We start from the raw sequence: 19,681 nt of genomic DNA on the forward strand, positions 1-19,681 counted from the left end.
TACTGATCGTAACCATTCTAATTAAACTGATGAGGCTCAGGTTGACTGGATGTGCTCTTGACCTACTGTTCTGCAGCAACTCCTTCATTTCCTTATGCGTTTGCTTGGACCTGAGCACTGTGGTGTGTCAGACTTGTCTTCACTGCCTCCCAACAGTGAACAGTTTTCTCCACTCCTTTCTCCCATTTTTATTTCTAGAAGCATCAAAGGCAACTGCAAAAACACACCGCCTCCCCGAGAGATGTAATTCATCACTGCGAAAAAGAGGCAGAGAATGAATTTGTACATTACTTGGTGGCGTCCATTTTTTTCCTCGCTATTACACTGAGGTTTGAGAGAAAAATAAGGTTGGTCTTGGTTGGTTTGAGCAATGCTAAAAAAAAGGTGGAAGACAGACTGTAATACATGTGTGCATGGAAAACTAACAGATGTCTATTACTACGAGTACAAATGCCAGACTAAATGTGGGCAGACTTTATTGATCTTGTACATTATATTAACTCACACCGCATGTTTTCATCGGCCTTCCTGCACAGCAAGAACCTCCGACTTCTATGCTCATGCAGTACGGATCAGCTGACCGGCCAAAACATGGCCGCTTAAGCCCAACATAAATACCGAACCTCCAGTCAGTTATATGCAGCGAAAAGTCAAATAAAGTTTATTCATACAAGATGGCCAAATCCTCAGGGTTGACAAAAAAGAGAGAAAGGCAGTGTTAGGCTACTTTAATAATATTGAGCTGCAGAGGAAGATGCAGACTGTGGTCTGTTCTGCAGAGAAGCTCAGTTTTATATCACAGCAGTCTCAAGACAACAGTTTTAGCCACAAAATGTATTCTGCTACTCCAGAAGATTTAAAACAAACTCACTACAGCTAATAACAGAAAGGATCTCTGAAAGGACCTTGACACACCTGAATCTCTGATTGATTGTAGTCAATAGTTTGGAATAAAGAGGATGATATCTCTGGTTCTGCTGTGTTAGTTTTGATACTTTTTAAAAAATCTGTCCACCACCAAAGTTATTTTACATTTCTTGAAGGAGACATGAATGTCTGCACCAAATTTCATGGCAATCCATCAAATAGCTTTTGTGAAATTTCGCTCAAAACCATAAACATGAACCTCATGGTGGCGCTAGAGAAAAAGGCAGGGGATCACCAAAGCCTGTAGTCTACATCCTCTGGGAACCGTGAATGTCTGTGCAACCGACCGACACTGCCATCCCTTGAGCCATGCAGCCGGCAGAGCTAAAAACAGAGAAAGCACTGTGCTGTATGTTTGCAAAGTATTGACTCAATTGCATACTTCAAGCCTTTAAGTGACTAACAATGGCTGCAACACTTAGAGCTTTCAGTGAAATGCCTCTAGCATCCTTGCTGCTGTGTCACGTATAGCATGTCTTTGCTGTGTCGTCTACCGGTGTCAGGTTCAGTCAGGGCAAGCTCATTAATCTGTTCGGCTGCAGTGCTACTGGCTGAGAGGGGAGAGACTAAAAGACACAGAGAAGCAGAGGAGAAATTAAAGTGAAACGGAACAAAGGGGGGATTTTGTGGAATTGAGGGGCCAGCGGGATAAAAAAAGAGAGGAAGTATAAAAGAGACATCGAGTGGGAAAGAGAGAGCCAGAGAAAAAGGCAGAGGAGAACAAACTTCACTGTACCACTGGCTCTTTCTGATGCTGCTATACAGCGAGTCCAGTGACATCACTATGAAGCATCCAAATACTCCCACCACCGCTGTTTCTGCCCCACTGTACGCTGACCTCATCAAACACCTCCAGGAACATGTGCATCAGAGATAACCAGCATCAAATATTCACCCTCGTCACACACACATTTGGAACAGCCAACAGCCCAGCAACCTCAATCCCAACTACACAATCTCAGTCGTCCTCACCGGCATGATTTATGAATGACAGCCTTTGACAGTACATGGAGGCACAAGTGCCTGTGAGGCTAAACAAACCCCACTCACACCCAACTGTAAATCCCACTGCAGATGAAGATGAATGATTATTATTAAAAACACATATGGAAAAGCATGCCAGTCATACTTCAATATTATTCACCAAACGATTTGTGTTTTCCCAGCAAAGTCATTCTCATCTTTAATGTGTTTTTAACCATTTTTGCGATATGTCCAACATCAGTCTATCTTGTGGTGAATTTAGTGTCACGTTCAAGATTGAACTGAATAATATATTCAGTAAATTAAGTAAAGATGACATGTTGAAACACAGATGAAAATGACTTAGGGTTAAGTGATATTCCATCCAAAAGGTATCTTTTCAGTGTGAAACATATAATAAACTACCTGATTCAGGTGTATATGCCCTCAAAATTCTGTGCTTTTGTAGTAGTAAATAAATATTCCTATTGAAATGTCATGACTTTAAAGCTGCATGGTGCAAAACTGTCAGAACAGACAGAGAAAATCCACAGTTTAATTAGCTGTGGAATAGTCGGTAGATAAAAGTCAAATGATTATATTGAACATAATAAAGCTGCACTAATTTAACATTAATTGGAATTGGTAAAGACTGAAACTAATCCTCACTGATTCCTCATTGCCATGAAGTAACCAATACACTGTAATGTCTTGGTTTTCTATGAACCTGTGACCTGAATTTTGAGAGAAAAAACATTTGGGTTCCAATTAAATTAGTTTCAATCAAATAACATCCACTCTGTACAGTGTGCTGAGTGGAGCTGAGGCCATGACATCACTGGAGTCGGAGATATTACTGTCGTGGCCAACAGCCGAGCGTCCTAATCTGAAAGCACACCAAAGCCTTGAGGGCTGATCTCACCATTTCTCCACATTATGGATTAACATGTTATTTAGCGACGTGCCTTCGCATCAGGAAGACATGTCTCTGGCAGATTTCAGCTGGGCGGCACATAGCTGGCAGCGAGGCTGATAAGCAGGAGCTCTGTCTAAAGCACATCCTACTTTTATTCTATATTAAGCCTTTACAGGTTAGAAAAAAAAATCTACTTAGGGGACCAACATTCCCAGTCAGAAAGCTCTCCAATCTCATGCTTGAGAGCCACAGGCTGAATGTCTGGACGTCAGGTGAAATTCACATTTATCTCTCCACTAACTATATGCTAAATACTGTATGCTAAACCTTTACCAGGGAAGGCTGACTGTGCACACATGCGCTTTTTTAGCACCACTATTCATATAGTTCAGGGTGCTACATGTGCCAGCTTTAGGCAACCGTGGTGTGAGAGAGAGGCTACCAACAGAATGATCAAGAATGAACTTATTATTTACATGTCTAAAAATACAGACGGAACACCTTATAATATTTCCAATTTAGCTCCTTTAGCTCCTTTTTCAATCCATGCAGATTCCTGTTATCAGCTGCTGAGCAGATCCACTGGAGCTGAGACTAAGAGCCCTGATCAAAGACATTTTGACAGCAGTTTCTGAGTGAAGTGAGAGCATTCATGCATGCCCCAGCATATCCAAGATTCAAACATGTGTGCAGAATGCACGGCTCATATCAAAGCTTGGCTGCTTGTCCACTGACTGCATCAGGCCTCAGTATTTCCCAAAGCTATTGACTAAACTGCTGATTATTTCTTTGTTCGACTGATTACACATTTACTGTAGTCAATAAATGTCACAATTTCCTGACCAACAGTTACAAACCCCAAAGTATCTTAAACTTAAACCAGCATATATTCTTATATTAGCCACAGGCAAGACATTCATATGACTACATCAACCCAACACTATTTCAGTTTTAATTCAACTATACGCCACGTCATTAATGGTGACATCTTAAGTGACACAGCAGCATTTGCACTGCCATGCAGTTCTTAAGAATAAAACATGAAATGCCACTTTCACCAAAATAAAAGCTGGAAAGGAGGCAAAGACACACAGTTATAATCAACCTCTCTGGTGTGTGTGTGTGGTTAATCTGTAGCAGGCTGATGTCATTTGCATGTAATGTAATCAAGGTAAACATGGTGGATGGCTGCAGGTAATAACGGCACTGCACACTGGCACGACACTTCTCAATCAGAGGCTGCCGATACAGCCTACCGCAGCAACATGTCCTGCTGCTTTCGTGTGGCTGCAGGGATTTGATGAACTAAGGTTTCCATAGAGTCAAACGCAGCTCTGGACAACACATACAGTAAGAATCACTCATATTAGATGCACATTGATGTATAGAACTTTCTGCTATAAACACAATTAAACTAAATTTTTGATGCCAACTGGAACCCTACTGGTAGAGGGTGATTAAGTAAAATAGTTTATTTACATGTTAAGCTTAACTGTGTTACAGCTGAGCATTTACTCAGTTCATGAAAGCACCAAAGTGTCAGCTGATTGATGCTGTACCATAAACAGACGTGGCTATGAGACGTCTACTCTCAGCAAAGTCCTCATTTCCACCAAAATACCAACAGTTTGCTAAGTGCTGCCTCATTTAAATAATTCTCCCACCTGTTTGTTCCTCACCTCTCACCTGTGCACCGTGTGCTCTGCGCTTGGGACCAAAATACCACAGAGACGGAAGTGATTTTCAAGGTCAGGAAAAAGGTCGGCGTGCTGCTGGAGCTTCTTATTGTGCCACCTCGAGAATCGGGCCCTTATTCTGTTTTTTTGATATACACCTTAAATGATTTATTGCTCATCACAATTATCAGGAAATAATTTTCTATGTAGTAATCAGCTAGTCATTTTAGCACAACATAAAACATTTGTTCTGGCCAGAGGTGATGACTGTACCTGGAGATATATAAAAGATATAGGCATTAATGTCCTCAATGTCCTATCAAAACCACTGCAGCAGGTAAAATCCTCTCTGATCAGTCAAGTGCATTAGAATCTATCAAGCATGAATCAAGGCTTGCTGTAGTTCAGTGCATTAGACCCATTGAAATACTCACCAGCCACAGGGAAGAACAATGCACTGATGTTTTAACTTTGCTATGTTACAGTAAATGTAAAATGCTCCAGCACTCTCTCGGTTCTTCTTCTGGCTTCAAATAAATAAATGAATAAATTAAATGCATTTGCACATTAGTGTAAGTCTGGTTTGGGCAGATTGAAATGATGAAACTTCTGGTCTGATTTAGGGGTAAGTTGTTGAATTCATCATTATTTCAGTGAGGAGGCAGAAGAAGAGCAGGTCCTCCCCTGTATGAAAACCAAATATGTTACAACCTCTAGTCCAATTTTAGCAGTGCACACAAAGAAGAAAACAATATGAGATATGCAGAGAGACACTTAGGAGACAAGAGCAACCTATTTCAATAATGCATTCACCACACAAAACAAGAGGAGCTGCTTGCAGTTCTGCCTTTGGCTTCAAAAGAAGGGCCCTAATTTCATTAGTGGACTATACAGGATCTGAGTTGGTGCCAGGTGACTGAACCACTTACTCACAGGATCTTTCTGGATCAATGCTATACCATCATTCATCTCGCTTTCACTCTCTGATATACATCTTTTGGTTCACGCTAGGAATATTAATCTAGAGCAAATGGCTCACAGCATTCTCCTTGAAAAACGTACCCAGGCTGGCTGCTGCGGTGCCTCTTCAGATGATGAGCTGTATACCGTATAATAAGTTGAGCTCTGAGTGATAAATATCTATGTTTTAACCATATGGTAAACCTCGCTCCACATTGTGTTTACTCTGTTATGTTACACTGAGCGAGTTATGAATGTTGATTTGAATCACACAGCTTGTATGATCCTATAATAAACTCATTCAATTAAACTGCACAGGATGTGGGTCAGTATCTAATGAGATACTGCTGATGAACGGTGCTAGGCTGCGGCTGTTAAACCGCCCTACATGACTACATCATTCAAAGCCATCCAGGGTGGAACTGCCAAACAAAACGTACAGCAGAATCCAGGATCAGTGAATAGCTTGTTTAGTCATTTTATGGGATTTGATGACAAAAAGAAGCGTTTCTTCATGCTTATCTTTTAACTGTGCTGGGAAATCATGGACCTCAGCGTGGACGACATGACAAACTATTCTGTGACATACCACAATATTTATATATTGTGACAAATTTTCTAAAAATTCGATCAAGCAGCTGTTTATCCTGCTTACTGATCGGGCGGCTGTGGCTCAGCAGCTAGAACTGGTCCCTGGCATCTTCTGTCCACATGTCTCGGTGCCCTTGAGAAGGACTCCAAACCAGATATTGATCCCTCTGGCTATAAGGCTAAATCTCAATCCTTTGCCTTGCCCAAGCTTGCCTTGCAGACACTTCTGAGCTCTGTTTAGCCCAGCCCAGTCGTGTGGAGGAAAGCAGGCTTTGCGCCAAACACATTTGGTTGGAAGATCCACACGTCTTCTTTGAGGAAGTGGCCAAAGTATCACTGTCCATGTTGCTGCTCTACCATTCTTGCCAGGCCATGTCTGGTGAGACGACACTCTCCGTTGCACTGTGGCTGGTTTCTTCAAAATCCTAATTTTCCTTGCTGCCTGGTGCCTGTCCAGAGCTTCCCTAAGCTCCCGTGGTGCTGCACCGTCCACTGCTTTCCCACAGCAGCCCACCATCTCCGCAGCACATTCACATGCTCGCCCTCTGCTCGCTCCCCCATCAATTAACCCTCTGCTGAATTCTCTGTCAATGCTGGATTGAGGCTTTAAGAGGCTCTATTGTGACCTGTGGCTGCGAGAAGCCTGTGAATATCCTGGAGGGCATAATGGTGTTAAAGGAACAGGAGAAAACAATCAACATGAGTCTCCCCGTGCTTCCAGGGTCATGATGTAATCAGCAACAATGTCACCAGTATGAGAATGGGAGACGCACACAGCATGGCTGAGGTACATGGGTGGTGGTAGTGGAGCCTGATGAGGCTGTTACAGTAGGTACGCCTGCCAAAGTGATGGCCAAAAGGATCTGGATGATCTGGGTCTCTGTGACCATGTTAATGTTCCACTCCATCCCGCCTGCACACTGAGATTTTTATTTTTTTTTTCCAGTCATGAAGGTCATATCTACCATCGCTCCACTATGATGTGACTTCAGTATAGCAGCAGCAGTTCAAGGTGAAGGCTAATTGAGCTAAATGGAGAGCGTGACCATCGTTGAGCCCCACGAGGTGCCTTTATTCTGGGCCACATCTCCAAGGTGTGCGAGAGAGGACAGCAGCCATCCGCTCCCATTTTCAGTAAGCCGGCGGTGTTGTCATGCTCCAGTAAGGTCACCGTGATGTCCTTTACGCAGATGAAAAATGGCATGCTCACCTGTGCTTATTTAGCTTTACAGATGCTTAGTGTAAAGCATAATTAATACCGCTCCCTGTGTGTGGTGTTCACACATTCTAATGCCAGCAAAAAAATGGTGATGTTGTTGTTGTAAACAATAGACGACTGATTAAGCTGATGATCCTATTTATGTTTCCATTTAGACCAGTTGTGCTTCATGAAGAGCCCCATAGTGTGAAATAATGCCATATTTCATTATTTCCCACGGTGGAAATAATGACATTGCCAGTAGAGAGCTAATCCCTCTCAATAGAAGCTCCACTAGAAATTAAGCATTCTGTCCCTGCTGTGTGCTTTCAGTTGCTAGAAGGGTGGGATCAGCATATCTTGACAGCCAAACACTTTGAATCATGACTGACTGAAGGAGCTGCTCAGAAGTCAAGGGGGAACAAGTGCAGGCTGTACTTTGGTAAACAGCACTCATTAAAATACACAAGGCACACCATGTCTTCCCCTAACCAGTCAGAAGGCAAAAACACACATAGTGTTTTGCTTGTAAAACGTTAACATTAAAACCTGACGGGAAGTTGGTCGAAACTTCTATAAATGACAGAGCATTTCTTTTTATCTGAAAATGGACTTGACAGAAAGTTAAACACTTGGCCTGAAAGTCACGGCCAGAACCATGCGATGGTGTTATATTAAAAACACGAGGCTGCGCACGACATCTCATGAAAAACAACTTGTTGCCGATATTTATTGTTCAGGTACAGACGGGATGAGGACAAGCAGGCAAGAGCCCGCAGGCTGACGTGAAATCACCATTTCATCTGTCCCCTCGAGCACCTCCACTTTAAGATGTTGCACGCTGAAAGGCTTGCCTTGCCTTTGCCATCAGAGCCCAGAAATGAACAGGTGGTGATGGTCTTTGTGTGCTGTCGTCTCTAATTCAGCAGCAATGGAATCCCTTCGAGAAGCGAGCATCAAACGCAGCTCCAGCGACTCAAGGGACCAGGTTAGACGACGCACACGACAGACTCTCTCTGCACAGACGCTACAGAGACGCTCACACACACATTAGGTTAACAAATCAGGTAACAGACATGAACCGGTTGCTTACTCCTCCGCTCTGTCGCTCATAAACACACACTCTGTTTATTGACTCCGGTCATGTCTCGCCTTCATCCATGTCAATACAGCAATTGATTTTTGAGACAACTCAGTGCGAGAAATAAAGAGAAATGCTTCAAACAAGTCTGCTAGGGACTCACTGAGTGACTGACTAATCCAATGTGCAGAATTAATCGAGGCTACCAGATTAAATGGAAGACCGATCAGTAAACACGTCACGGGAACAAAAGACACTGATCTACAACGAGTAACCAGAAAAATGGAAACACCCTCATGATGCAACAGAGGAAGCCTGCTATAAATTCTGCCTTAGTCCATCTTATACAACAACACTGCAAACTACAACCTCAGAAGTGGCCATAAAGCAGAATCAATGCCAGTGTATTAACAACAAATAAATCCAATGATGGACTCGTATAAGAGCTGAAATAAATAACCACAACCACAAAGTGAGGACGTTGGAAGTAAAACTTAGTAAACCACAGCACTAAACCAAAGACACTTAAACTACTTTGTTTTTAAAGCTAAACATTTCCAACATTCAGCTTTCATGAATGCATTCTGAAGTAGGAGCAAAAGTTTTTATTTTGTTTCCTCTTACTTCAGCTGTAAGTGATGGAAGAAGCTAAAGCACACCGTGTTTCAACGACTTCCTTCTACCAAAACACTGAGAAACAAGATCAGGCTGAGCAGATATTCGTGACATTGCTTCAAAGCTTTATGGGCCCGGATAAAGTGGGATCAGTTCTTGCTGTAAAGTAAGTTGCATAATGTACCCCATTAACACAGGAGCTATTCTTCCTGGGGTCCAGAAAGCACAGTGATACCCCCATGGTCAAACCCAGGGTCAGTCTGAAGGGCAAACTGACAACCAAGGGTATGACACCTGCTTTGTTAAGGCAAATTAAGATGCCCTCCCTCTACATAGACTAATTAGAATCTAAACAGCCTTAAACCTGTCTCGATAATGGATTGTCTCATGTAGCCAGAGGATCCAGAAATCCTCTCTGAGCCCTCCGCTGAAATCGTTCAAGATCAGATTAACCAGATTTGTTTCATAATGCATTCAAATCAATGCCTGCATGAAGCTGCTGAAATGACAACAGCTTATGAGGAGATTTTATTTGATTTCATTTTATCATTTCCCACCTTCTTTTGGAAATTCAGAATAGTGCTGATTAATAACCCTTGAATTTGCTACGCTATGCACAGCACATGATGTCCACACAGGTAACGTCTGCAGCCCATTGAGGACAGACGTCTGGCCATAAACGCAACGCAACATGCAAACATTTGGGTGACACTGAATGACATCTCCTTCAGTCACAACGTTTTTCATGAGCAGCAGCTTGAGAGAGAGAGAGAGAGAGAGAGAGAGAGAGAGAGAGAGAGAGAGAGAGAGAGAGAGAGAGAGGGATGTGTGCAGGGGGTAAAGTCATTTTACCTGATCCCTACCCCGTTACGTGTCAATAGCACGTCCTCCACAACAAGGTAATATGGGAAACAGAAAAGATTGGTCCCCAACTGACCTGAATCGTGCAGGTGTACTCCGAATCGTCCAGCAGCCTCACAGTGCAGTTGCATTCCCTGTCCAGACTCCTGATGCTGCTGCTCATCAGTCGGCTCAGCATTTTCTCGATCGTCTGCGTACGGGACCAGGGAGAAGGTCTCTCTGCACATACATACAAGTTTGAGCTTCTGTCGCATCAACGCCGTCCCTGTTCTCTGGTCCAGCACCTGGTCGGCTGCAGCGAGTGTGCAGAGCGGCGGCGGGGGTGCATCGTTTCCGTCAGTGTGTGAGCGCCGGGGTGCCGCACGGTGCGCGTCTTCAGTCAGCGAGGAGCTGCTGCTGCTCCCTCTCTGGTCCGGTTAGACTGTCACCCCTCACCACACCTTCTCCCCCCTGTCTCCTCCTCGCCGTTGCCATGCCGCTCTAATGCTGCTGGGCGGGCCGAGGCCGGTGACTGGCGAGGCTGTCAGCCAACGAAGCCACCAGTGGGATGCTGCCTTCACAGAGTTCACGAGTGAAGGCGAAATTCCGATAGGCTGGTGTCCGTCGTGACTAAAGCCACATGGCTGAGAGTAATAACACAGTGTGGAGGGGGCTGGAGTTTCACAAGTCAAACAATGGGCAGGCGCTTTAGCCTGTGCTGCTGCAGGAGTGAATGAACGAAATGAAAATTAACACTTAGCATCGCTTTGCAATTTATCACGAGGCACATGAAACGTGAAATTAAAGACACATTTAATGTCACATAAATAACTACAGTCATAAAATACATGTGCTTTGATTTCCTTAAAATGTGTTTATTCATTCAATGACACGTCAAGTATGAGCCACATTGCCCTATACCACTGTGTTGGCTCGCGCTCTTTGCTCAGCGGCAATATTTCCGACAGAACTGGAAGGCAGCACCAAATTTTACGTTTTTTTCTCCACAGGTAGATCTCCTGTTCTTCCAGCCGGTATAACAAGTACCCATGTTAAACAAGGATATAACTTGTTTCTGATTATCTGTTATATTACAGTCATGCTTCATGTAACCAGAGTCCGTTTGAGAGATCAACCAACTAGGCTCGAAAAGTTGAACTTTTTCTAAATGTCATAAACTAAATAAATGAGTATTTTACAGTGTTGGAAGTCCTTCGGATCACACAAAACGTCAAATAACATGCATAGCAGACACGTGACCAATATGCATTTCTTTCACCTTGAAACTACAACCGATTAAAAAAAAAAAAAACACCAACTACTTGTTTTCTGGCACCAGTCTCAGTCGCATTCATGTAGACGAGATGTAGCTAGCAGAATGCATTGATTGAACTCTACTGAAATCAGTGGGGATTAATTGCCTTGTTTGTGCAAACAAACGCCGCCTATATAGCCTATGCATTGAAAGGGGCACTGATACCCCGATCACCTTAACTGATTACTGCAGCGAAAGCCGTTTCTGTTGGATGAGTTGAGGCAACCTGTTAACTGTACGGTCTCCGCATTTCCCTTACTTTGTTTCCCTCTGGCGGTGCTTTTATGGTAAGGACAATGTAAGGCAATAAAACGCGCGAGTAAAATCATCATTTCCGATCTAGGCTATTTTTTTAAGTGACATCCTGAATTTACCTCTTGCTTCCGAGAGTTAGGCTCTATGTCGACCACCATAATATATCTTCTAAAATTAACACGCTTTCCATGCGGGAAGAGGAGGGTCGTTGCTCTTAATTGTGTTTTATGTATCAGTGTTTGTCACAATAGAGTAATAACAACGTACAACAAGTGTCAAAAGAAGCCCATCTGCCGTGACATTGTACCACAATGCCGTGACCCGGATTCGAACCGGGGTTGCTGCGGCCACAACGCAGAGTACTAACCACTATACGATCACGGCGAGCTACGATGAGCTGGCGGGTAAACGTGAGTCACAGTATGGTGTGTTGAATCGGACCCAGACCCTGTGCCTGATACATGAGGGGTGTAAAGAGAACAGTCGCAATGTACTACTGATTATTTAAATATGATTTAAATTAACTAATTGTTCCTGCTTAATGGAAAGTAAACCTGGAGAGCACAGAGCACGAAGATTTTCATTCAGGAATCTGCCCACCACCACCTTTAACAATTTATCCAACATATCCAACTGACGTCTCTTTAGCTGGGTGAAGTCATATATCCTGAAGGACCCTTTGGCAGTGCAGGAGGTAACCTCTCAGGTAACGGTTGTTTGTAATATAAAGTTATAGTGACAATGCTTTGACCACTCACCTCTAGTATTGTTGGCACTACAGTGACATCTAGTGTGCAAACTGACGAACTGCTGGTGCTGCGTGTGTACGCATGCGTGACATCGCCAGCTCTCCTCTGGTTGGCTGTTGGTGCTGCTGACGTAGCAGAGCGTCCGGTTTTGTAACGCAGCCGACGCGCTGGTTACCAAACACAAGTTATTCGGTAAACACTGAAGGCTACACAACGAGCGGAATTGTAGCTTTAGTAAGACACAGTTAAGGTAAAGTTTCGCCGCACAACTGTGCACCATATGGATTTATTTTAAGAGTGAGACGCTGCGATATGTTGTTTTAATATCGTTTGTTGGCTGTAATGGGTTGATAATTGTACACATTGTTTCTGCAAAGGGTTCATATTGTGAGTTTGTGACTCTGAGTCGATGCCTTGAACTTCCAGATGCATCATATTAAAGCAGCTCTGTGAAAAGTGGTCGACTTTTTTAAATATTCGAGCTCATGCTGTTACATTTGACAGTGTTTAAACATGCATCCTGCACTTTGAGACTGGAACTGTGTGTCTGTGTGACCATGTACCTCTTTCAGGGGTCACACAGAAAAGTCTAAAGAAATGTCTGTGATTGATGCGTTCACAGGCATGGCTCACACATGTGTCCACTGGTTCCGCAAGGGACTCAGGCTGCATGACAACCCAGCACTGATGGCTGCTCTGAGGGACTGTAAGGAGCTCTACCCAGTCTTCATCCTGGACCCACACCTCCATAACAACTCCTGTGTGGGTATCAACCGCTGGAGGTTCCTCATCGGAGCCCTTAAAGACCTGGACTGCAGCCTCAGGAAACTCAACTCCAGGTGGAGACACTGGGCTCACTCAGTAATCTTGAACTGAAGTAAAGTTGCTATTATAAAGCAATTGTTAGGTCTGAATTTATGAGGCTGGTTGCACTGCTGCTATCATATTGTCGTCACATGTCGGTGTGTTTGGACTCCTTCAGGCTCTTTGTCGTGAGAGGGAAGCCGGAGGATGTGTTCCCCAAGCTGTTCAACGAATGGAAGGTAACAAAGCTGACTTATGAGTACGACACAGAGCCCTACAGTGTGAGTCGGGACAAAACGGTTACCGCGCTGGCCAAAGAACATGGAGTCGAAGTCATCTACAAAATCTCACACACTCTTTACGATATAGACAGGTATTACTCGTGCTGAACATGTACACACATCACGGCATGGTTTTTACTTCCATACATCTTACTTCCTCGACAGTAGTATTAAATTTTTTAAGGCTGCTGCATACCTCTGTCTGTCATTTCTTCATAGGATAATTGAGGACAACAATGGGAAGGCTCCCCTGACTTATAACCGAATGCAGGCAATAGTGAAGACTCTTGGCCCCCCTAAGAGACCGATCCCTGCTCCCACCATGGAAGATATGAAAGGTGCTACAAACAACACTGGATGATGCCAATGTGTTATAATGTCTTAAAGACTAAAACCAATTTGTTTAAAATGTAACATTTTTAAACGTAAGCAGCATTTAATCGAACTGTATCTCTCTTGTCAAAGATGTGAAGACCCCTATTTCAGAAAACCATGAGAAGAAATACGGGATCCCTACGCTGGAGGAGCTCGGCCGGGACACTGCGGCTCTTGTAGAGGAGCAGTTCCCGGGAGGAGAGCAGGAGGCTCTGAGGAGACTGGATGAGCATATGAAAAGAACGGTATTTCAGCTTCATACACGTGTATCATTGGTGCTACATGGCTGAAGGATGTGAAGCATTGCTAGGCCTTTATACACTGAAACTCTCCGCTGAGACTTATAGAAATCAAATTTCTTTAGACATCTGCTGAGATACAAAAAAAACCAACATCCACACCAGCAAGAAAGAAGGCGTCAGTGAATCTTGGTGTCGTAACAGGGACACTTGTCTGCTCTGTCGGATTTACGTGTTACATCTGTTTTCTTACTTCAGGCATGGGTGTGTAGCTTTGAGAAGCCGCAGACTTCTCCAAACTCTCTGAGCCCCAGCACCACTGTTCTCAGTCCATATGTCACTTTTGGCTGCTTGTCTGCACGCACCTTCTGGTGGAGGTTGACAGACGTCTATCGGGGGGTGAGTGCCACCGTCACAGTACGGTTTTTGCAGAAATTAAGATAAAGAAACGGCAGAAAATGTGTTAAGCTAATAATGCATCATCCTAACTTTGAAATCCTGTCGAAGCTTGACTCAGTTTGACTGTTGTGGGTTTGTGGTATTTGCAGAAGAAGCACTCAGATCCCCCAGTTTCCCTGCATGGCCAGCTGCTGTGGAGGGAGTTCTTCTACACAGCCAGTGTGGGGATCCCGCACTTTAACAAGATGGAGGGCAACTCTGTTTGTACCCAGGTGGATTGGGACACAAACCCTGAATACCTGGCTGCGTGGAGGGAGGTACTGAGTGCTTTAAACTTATCTTAAATGATGATGAGATGAGAGATGATGCTGTTGGAAAAAGAGTTCATGTTGATTCAGTGGTATCACTGTTAATTAGAGATTATCTAATCTCCTGCGTCGTAAATGTGTCTCTTAAGGCTCGGACTGGTTTCCCCTTCATTGATGCCATCATGACTCAGCTGAGGCAGGAGGGCTGGATCCACCACCTGGCCAGACATGCTGTCGCTTGTTTTCTCACCAGGGGAGACCTGTGGATCAGCTGGGAAGAAGGACAGAAGGTGAGAAAACGAGCTTGCCTTTATTGCTGCTGTGGATAAAGTCAAGCATGATGTCTTTGCCAAAGAACAGGCACAAAAGCCACACAAGCCCATGTTTACAGTATGTGGTAGGCAGCTACAGAATAACACCTCACTATGTTGACATCTGGATGAAATGGCTTCTGTCATCTACAGGATTTTATTGTTATCAGAAGGGTTTCTCCAGCCATCATAAAGGGGAACTCAATCGATTTGCCTCAACAGAGTCCATTTACAGGTTTTGGGGAGCGCTACTGCACATGTGAAAGAAAGTTGTGTGAAGCCTTTCAGGGCTCCAGTGAGTTTGACAAATTGCCTTAAGCGATGTCACTCGAGTCTGAAGACTCTACACTCTGTGGTGTAGAGTTAGAAAGTAGGGTCTTAACCAGACCGCTGTAGCCCACTCCTCATTTCTGCTTGAGGCTAGCTGTAGGGGTGCAATGCTAAACCTGACTCTTCAGAGTCTGTTCGCTGCTTCTGAAGGTGTTTGAGGAGCTTTTATTGGACGGGGACTGGGCTCTGAACGCTGGAAACTGGCAGTGGCTATCGGCAAGTGCCTTCTTCCACCAGTTCTTCAGAGTCTACTCTCCTGTTGCATTTGGAAAGAAGACAGACAAACATGGAGACTACATCAAGTAAGATCACGATGCAAACAATCTCAAGCTTTCAGAAATGATATACAGTATGTACTCTATCAAACATTTTTCCTCTGCTCTGCTTTAAAGAAAGTACCTTCCTCTTCTGAAGAAGTTCCCAGCTGAGTATATCTATGAGCCCTGGAAAGCTCCGCACAGTGTTCAGCAGGCAGCAGGATGCATTGTGGGTAAAGACTACCCGCATCCTATTGTACAGCATGAAGTGATCAGCAAGAAGAACATCCAGAGGATGAAGTTAGCTTATGCCAAAAGATCTGCAGACCCTGCAGCATCACCCAGCAAAAAGCAAGGTATTGGAGGAATCATACTCAAAGTATATTAGAGGCTCATCTCCTTTGATTGTAGTTTGATCTAAATAAAACCCTGCTTCTTCACTGTTTCCTCTCACATTTTCCTTCTAGGTGTAAAGCGCAAGACACCATCCGTTGTTGATATGCTGAATAAGAAAGAGAGAAAAAAGTAATGTTGCACACTGGGCTGCAGGACTCAGACATGCAGGCTGTCTACAATATCTTCCTACTTATTGTTTACCATTGTATATTTCAAGTACTTTTTTTATTTTTCACTTTTTGTATCTGTTTCATTGTTTAGAAGTGAATGTAAATTAGATTAGGTCAGTATGCTTGAAGAATGTTTCTTTCACGGGGATTAAGTTAACATTTCTAAAGTTAATGGACTCATTTTGTGTAAAGGCTTCAGTTTGTATTCAGACACACTGTGTCTGCTTCTCAGGTTTTTGTTTTTTGTAACTGAAATGGAAAACTGTTACGCCTTTGAAATTCACTGTTATTTTTTATTCTTGGTGTTTGCATCTAATTCAATTAAAACTGATACCAAACATGTGCCAGATATTCTCAAGTGAGGTGATTGTAGAGCATCTTAGAGCAGCAAATGGCCAAATGAAACCCAAGCAAGTACACCGGTGTTAATACAGAGTTCCCAGTGTTGCCACTAGAGGTCACTGTAAGTCCACCTGCTGATACTCACTGGCTCTCTATATTATTTATTTATTAATTAGAAGAAGTTAACTGAAGAAGTGCTCGAAATATGTTTAGGGCTTTAATCTTCAAAAGGTTGAGTTCTGAAATATTTCTGAATGCATTTGTACATTTGTTAAAATAACCAAAAATTACAACAACAAAAAAAAGTTGATGATTTTATACACACCCTGCAGCTGTGGTCAACACTGAGCAGCAGACCATTTTATGCTAACTTTGTATGGCAAAGGAACGAACGGATGATACCACAAGCCTGCAAAATTATAGTGAGATCAGAAGTGATGTAATTTTGCAGTGTTACATATTCAATTTCTTAATTCTAATATCCCAAACAAAAAGCTCATATTGTATTTTACCTCCAGCGTGCAGTAACTCCCACCAAACTGCCATTCATCTGCTTTCTGTGAGAATTTCATTTTCACCCTTCAGTCACATCTTCACTCCTAAAATGTTTAACTAAAAACGGGAAGAGGCCAAATTTATCACCAATAACATAATGGCTGTCAGCTGCTGAAATATCCTGCACTAATAAGTAGCACCATTAGTCAATACAGGACTGCATAGGCAACTGTGTGTTTCCAGTCTGTGCATGTGATTGGCTTAAGGCGGTGTGAGCAATGCTGCGTATAAAGTCGTAATATGTGTGTGAGTGTGCGGGGCACACAGCTGTCCTTGGAGGTCAAGTCTTCTCCTGTTTCTGCTTCCTTGGAGCTGACACTGGTGTGAATATCCAGAAGATGATGTCACCGCCTCAGCGGCGGGCCGGACGCCTGTACAAAGCCAAGCTCAGTTTCCACAGAGACCTGTCAAACATCAAAACACTCTGCTGTCCAACTGTGCATGTGGTGGGAGGGTGTTTGGGGGTACACTTGGCACGGGGCCACCCTGCCAGTAAGCTCTCATGGCAGAACCTTACAGAACTGAGCTGAACTGAAATGATTAAGTTTATTACAAATTTATGTGACATGTTTTCTAAGATGAGAGACAATGATCAAAAAGTCAGTAGGCCGACATACATTCTGCAAGTTTGGTCCTATAAACTGGACCCAGCTCCCAAGAGTCATTAATCAGTGATCAAATCCCCAATAAAAACTACCTCGATCCCTGCTTACCCACTGGTGTTCCCCTCTCCCCGCCTGCCCATGTCGACACCTTGCCACTCGAACCATCTCGGATCTGGGTTGCTGTGATATCCCAGCTGGATTAGAACAGTGTGTTCCTCATGCAGCTGGTGTTACATATAGCTTTAATAGTAGTGATTTATCTCAGGAGTTTGTGTGGGCAGCAACATCAAACAGTTAATTCCCAATTAAGCCTTTATTTTTAACAAATCTGTGGCCACAATAATAGGGCAGGGGCTCCTCAAAGATCATTAGGAGCATCATTTGTACAAAATGTTTTTCATCAAGTGACATTACAAATAATGTGAATGCACTCAACCACTTGATTAGCTAGCAGGAACAAACAAGAGGAAGCACAATATTGGCCAGCAGTCACTCATTTGAAGCAGGCGCTGGCTTCATCGGCTAAAAGTGGATCAGTCCAGGTTTACACCACCTTTTAAAACTTTTCCTGAAGATCACCTCAACACCAGTGGACATACCCATTCTGATGATATGCTTGTACGTAAAGCCGACAAATAAAATGGACTGTCAGAGCTGCGTCAGTCAGACCACTGACAAGTAACAGGCAGCAGCTCAGTTTTGCAGAAAAATGACACTGCGTTGACGTTCATTTTGGCTGAGATTGTACGTGAATCAGGGGCATAATGGTTTGCTGGAGGCTGAAGGCAGGCGTTCTCTAAATGGCCAGTTACACTAACAAATAAGGAGGAAGATTAGTGGAACTGAATCCTGCGCAGACATCACAATTTTCCCTTTTAGTTGCACTAATGGCACTATAACCAGAGAAAGAGAACCGGACAAGAGCAAGTTGTGAGTGAAAGGTTCATGACCACACGCTGAAAGGTCACTATTTATTGGACGGCTATGGAGCTGGTAAATAAATGCCACAGTGAAACTGAAGAGCTGACAGTTGTCCAACCTGCTTCATACCTTTTGGTCTATCCCTATTTCCATGCACGCACACACCTCTGCACACATCCTGAACAACAGCAGACCTCTAGACCAGGGCATGTCCATTACCACTCTGGCTCTAATGACTGATCATGACAATTTACATGTGCCCCGCGGTAACCTGCAACTATTCTTGAGAGTGCACAATTATGTTTGCAAAAGACAGATAATGGTATCAACAAAGCCAGAGGTAGAGATCCCAGTGAGCATCATGTACAGCCCACCTATAAATCTGCCAGAGTAAGCCACAACAGGGTTTTGAGAAGCGCTATACATAGCAAAGCATGAGGCAATGGGCACGCAATGCTGAAATCATGGCCCCAACAGACCCCATCTGAATTCAGATTTAGAACAGGGTTGTTAAAACATTGGTGTGATTATTTGCTTTGGGGAAAGTGGGAATAATATTAGGTGGATAGCAAAAAAAAAAAAAAAAGACGAAACAAAAGTTCCTGGAAAAGTTGCATATGGATGTCTGTCAAAGTGTTATCATCTGAAGAATCTTTTCTGTCCATTGGTGCTGTTGTTGTGAGCAGGTCGTCAGATTTTTACGCTTGCCTGACAACATTTTCCTCCATCTTCATAAATGTGGTTCAGCATTAGGAAATCCCTCTCCAACCATCACAGCTGGGTAACATGCTTAAAGGGGAATTCACTGTCAAACAGAGTCACACAAGTCTCTGTAGTGTCTTCACACGCTGCTGTGCTTTGATCTGTCTGTGCACGCCCCGTCCAGACCATAAAGACCACGCTGAGGCAACTGTGTTTTCCAGCCCCTTCACAGAGGACTGGCAGCCAGTCACACACAAGGCTGTGCAGCCCACACATGTCTCTACAGTGTGAGTGTGTGTGTGTGTGTGGGAATCGCTCCTGGAATCCATTCTGAAATACCTCACTGTGTGTCCATTTTGTGGGGTTAAAGGTCTCTCATTGTCTCACCAATTTAGTTGTTTTTTCACAAGAATATTTACATGTCATAAGCTTGTTTCTCTTCTCATGTTGGTGGTTCAGTTGAGTCAGTATATCACCGCCCTGGCAAGAAAAGTGGAAAGTGTGGGAGTTGCAGAAGACCATGATGGATGGACGGAACAAAAAAATTAAAATAGCTGATCAGAAGGCACATAGGCATGTGTAATATGAGGAGCGTGTGCG

The 19,681-nt window shown here is 43.6% G+C and overlaps 2 protein-coding genes and 1 non-coding gene across 3 annotated transcripts in view; 1 reads left to right on the forward strand and 2 right to left on the reverse strand.

The window, feature by feature from the left end:
• Positions 1-9,966, reverse strand: part of LOC121606155 (FERM domain-containing protein 5-like) — a 65,917-nt gene extending 55,951 nt beyond the window's left edge. The window contains exon 1 of the mRNA XM_041936347.1: positions 9,865-9,966. Coding sequence (XP_041792281.1) covers positions 9,865-9,966 — 102 coding nt within the window. The remainder of the gene's footprint in view (positions 1-9,864) is intronic.
• A 1,683-nt stretch (positions 9,967-11,649) lies between these two features.
• On the reverse strand, positions 11,650-11,721 carry trnah-gug. Its single transcript has one exon. It is a non-coding gene; the product is annotated as a tRNA-His (tRNA).
• A 510-nt stretch (positions 11,722-12,231) lies between these two features.
• On the forward strand, positions 12,232-16,298 carry cry5 (cryptochrome circadian regulator 5). Its single transcript, XM_041943930.1, has 11 exons — positions 12,232-12,336; positions 12,709-12,925; positions 13,069-13,263; positions 13,391-13,509; positions 13,637-13,791; positions 14,044-14,184; positions 14,334-14,501; positions 14,642-14,782; positions 15,284-15,435; positions 15,526-15,746; positions 15,858-16,298. The coding sequence occupies exons 2-11, from the start codon at positions 12,711-12,713 to the stop codon at positions 15,917-15,919; spliced, it is 1,569 nt and encodes a 522-aa protein (XP_041799864.1). The 5' UTR covers positions 12,232-12,336; positions 12,709-12,710; the 3' UTR covers positions 15,920-16,298.
• Positions 16,299-19,681: the final 3,383 nt, after the last annotated feature.

The sequence above is a fragment of the Chelmon rostratus genome, chromosome 1 (assembly GCF_017976325.1).
Source record: "Chelmon rostratus isolate fCheRos1 chromosome 1, fCheRos1.pri, whole genome shotgun sequence".
Classification (NCBI taxonomy): domain Eukaryota; kingdom Metazoa; phylum Chordata; class Actinopteri; order Chaetodontiformes; family Chaetodontidae; genus Chelmon; species Chelmon rostratus.

What these genes read in the sequence shown, in the direction of transcription:
- cry5 (XM_041943930.1), top strand. Translation starts at nt 12,711, where the DNA reads ATGGCTCACACATGTGTCCACTGGTTCCGCAAGGGACTCAGGCTGCAT. An exon ending in AAACATGGAGACTACATCAA is followed by an intron (nt 15,436 to 15,525) that starts GTAAGATCACGA and finishes TCTGCTTTAAAG; the next exon opens with AAAGTACCTTCCTCTTCTGA. An exon ending in ATCACCCAGCAAAAAGCAAG is followed by an intron (nt 15,747 to 15,857) that starts GTATTGGAGGAA and finishes TTTTCCTTCTAG; the next exon opens with GTGTAAAGCGCAAGACACCA.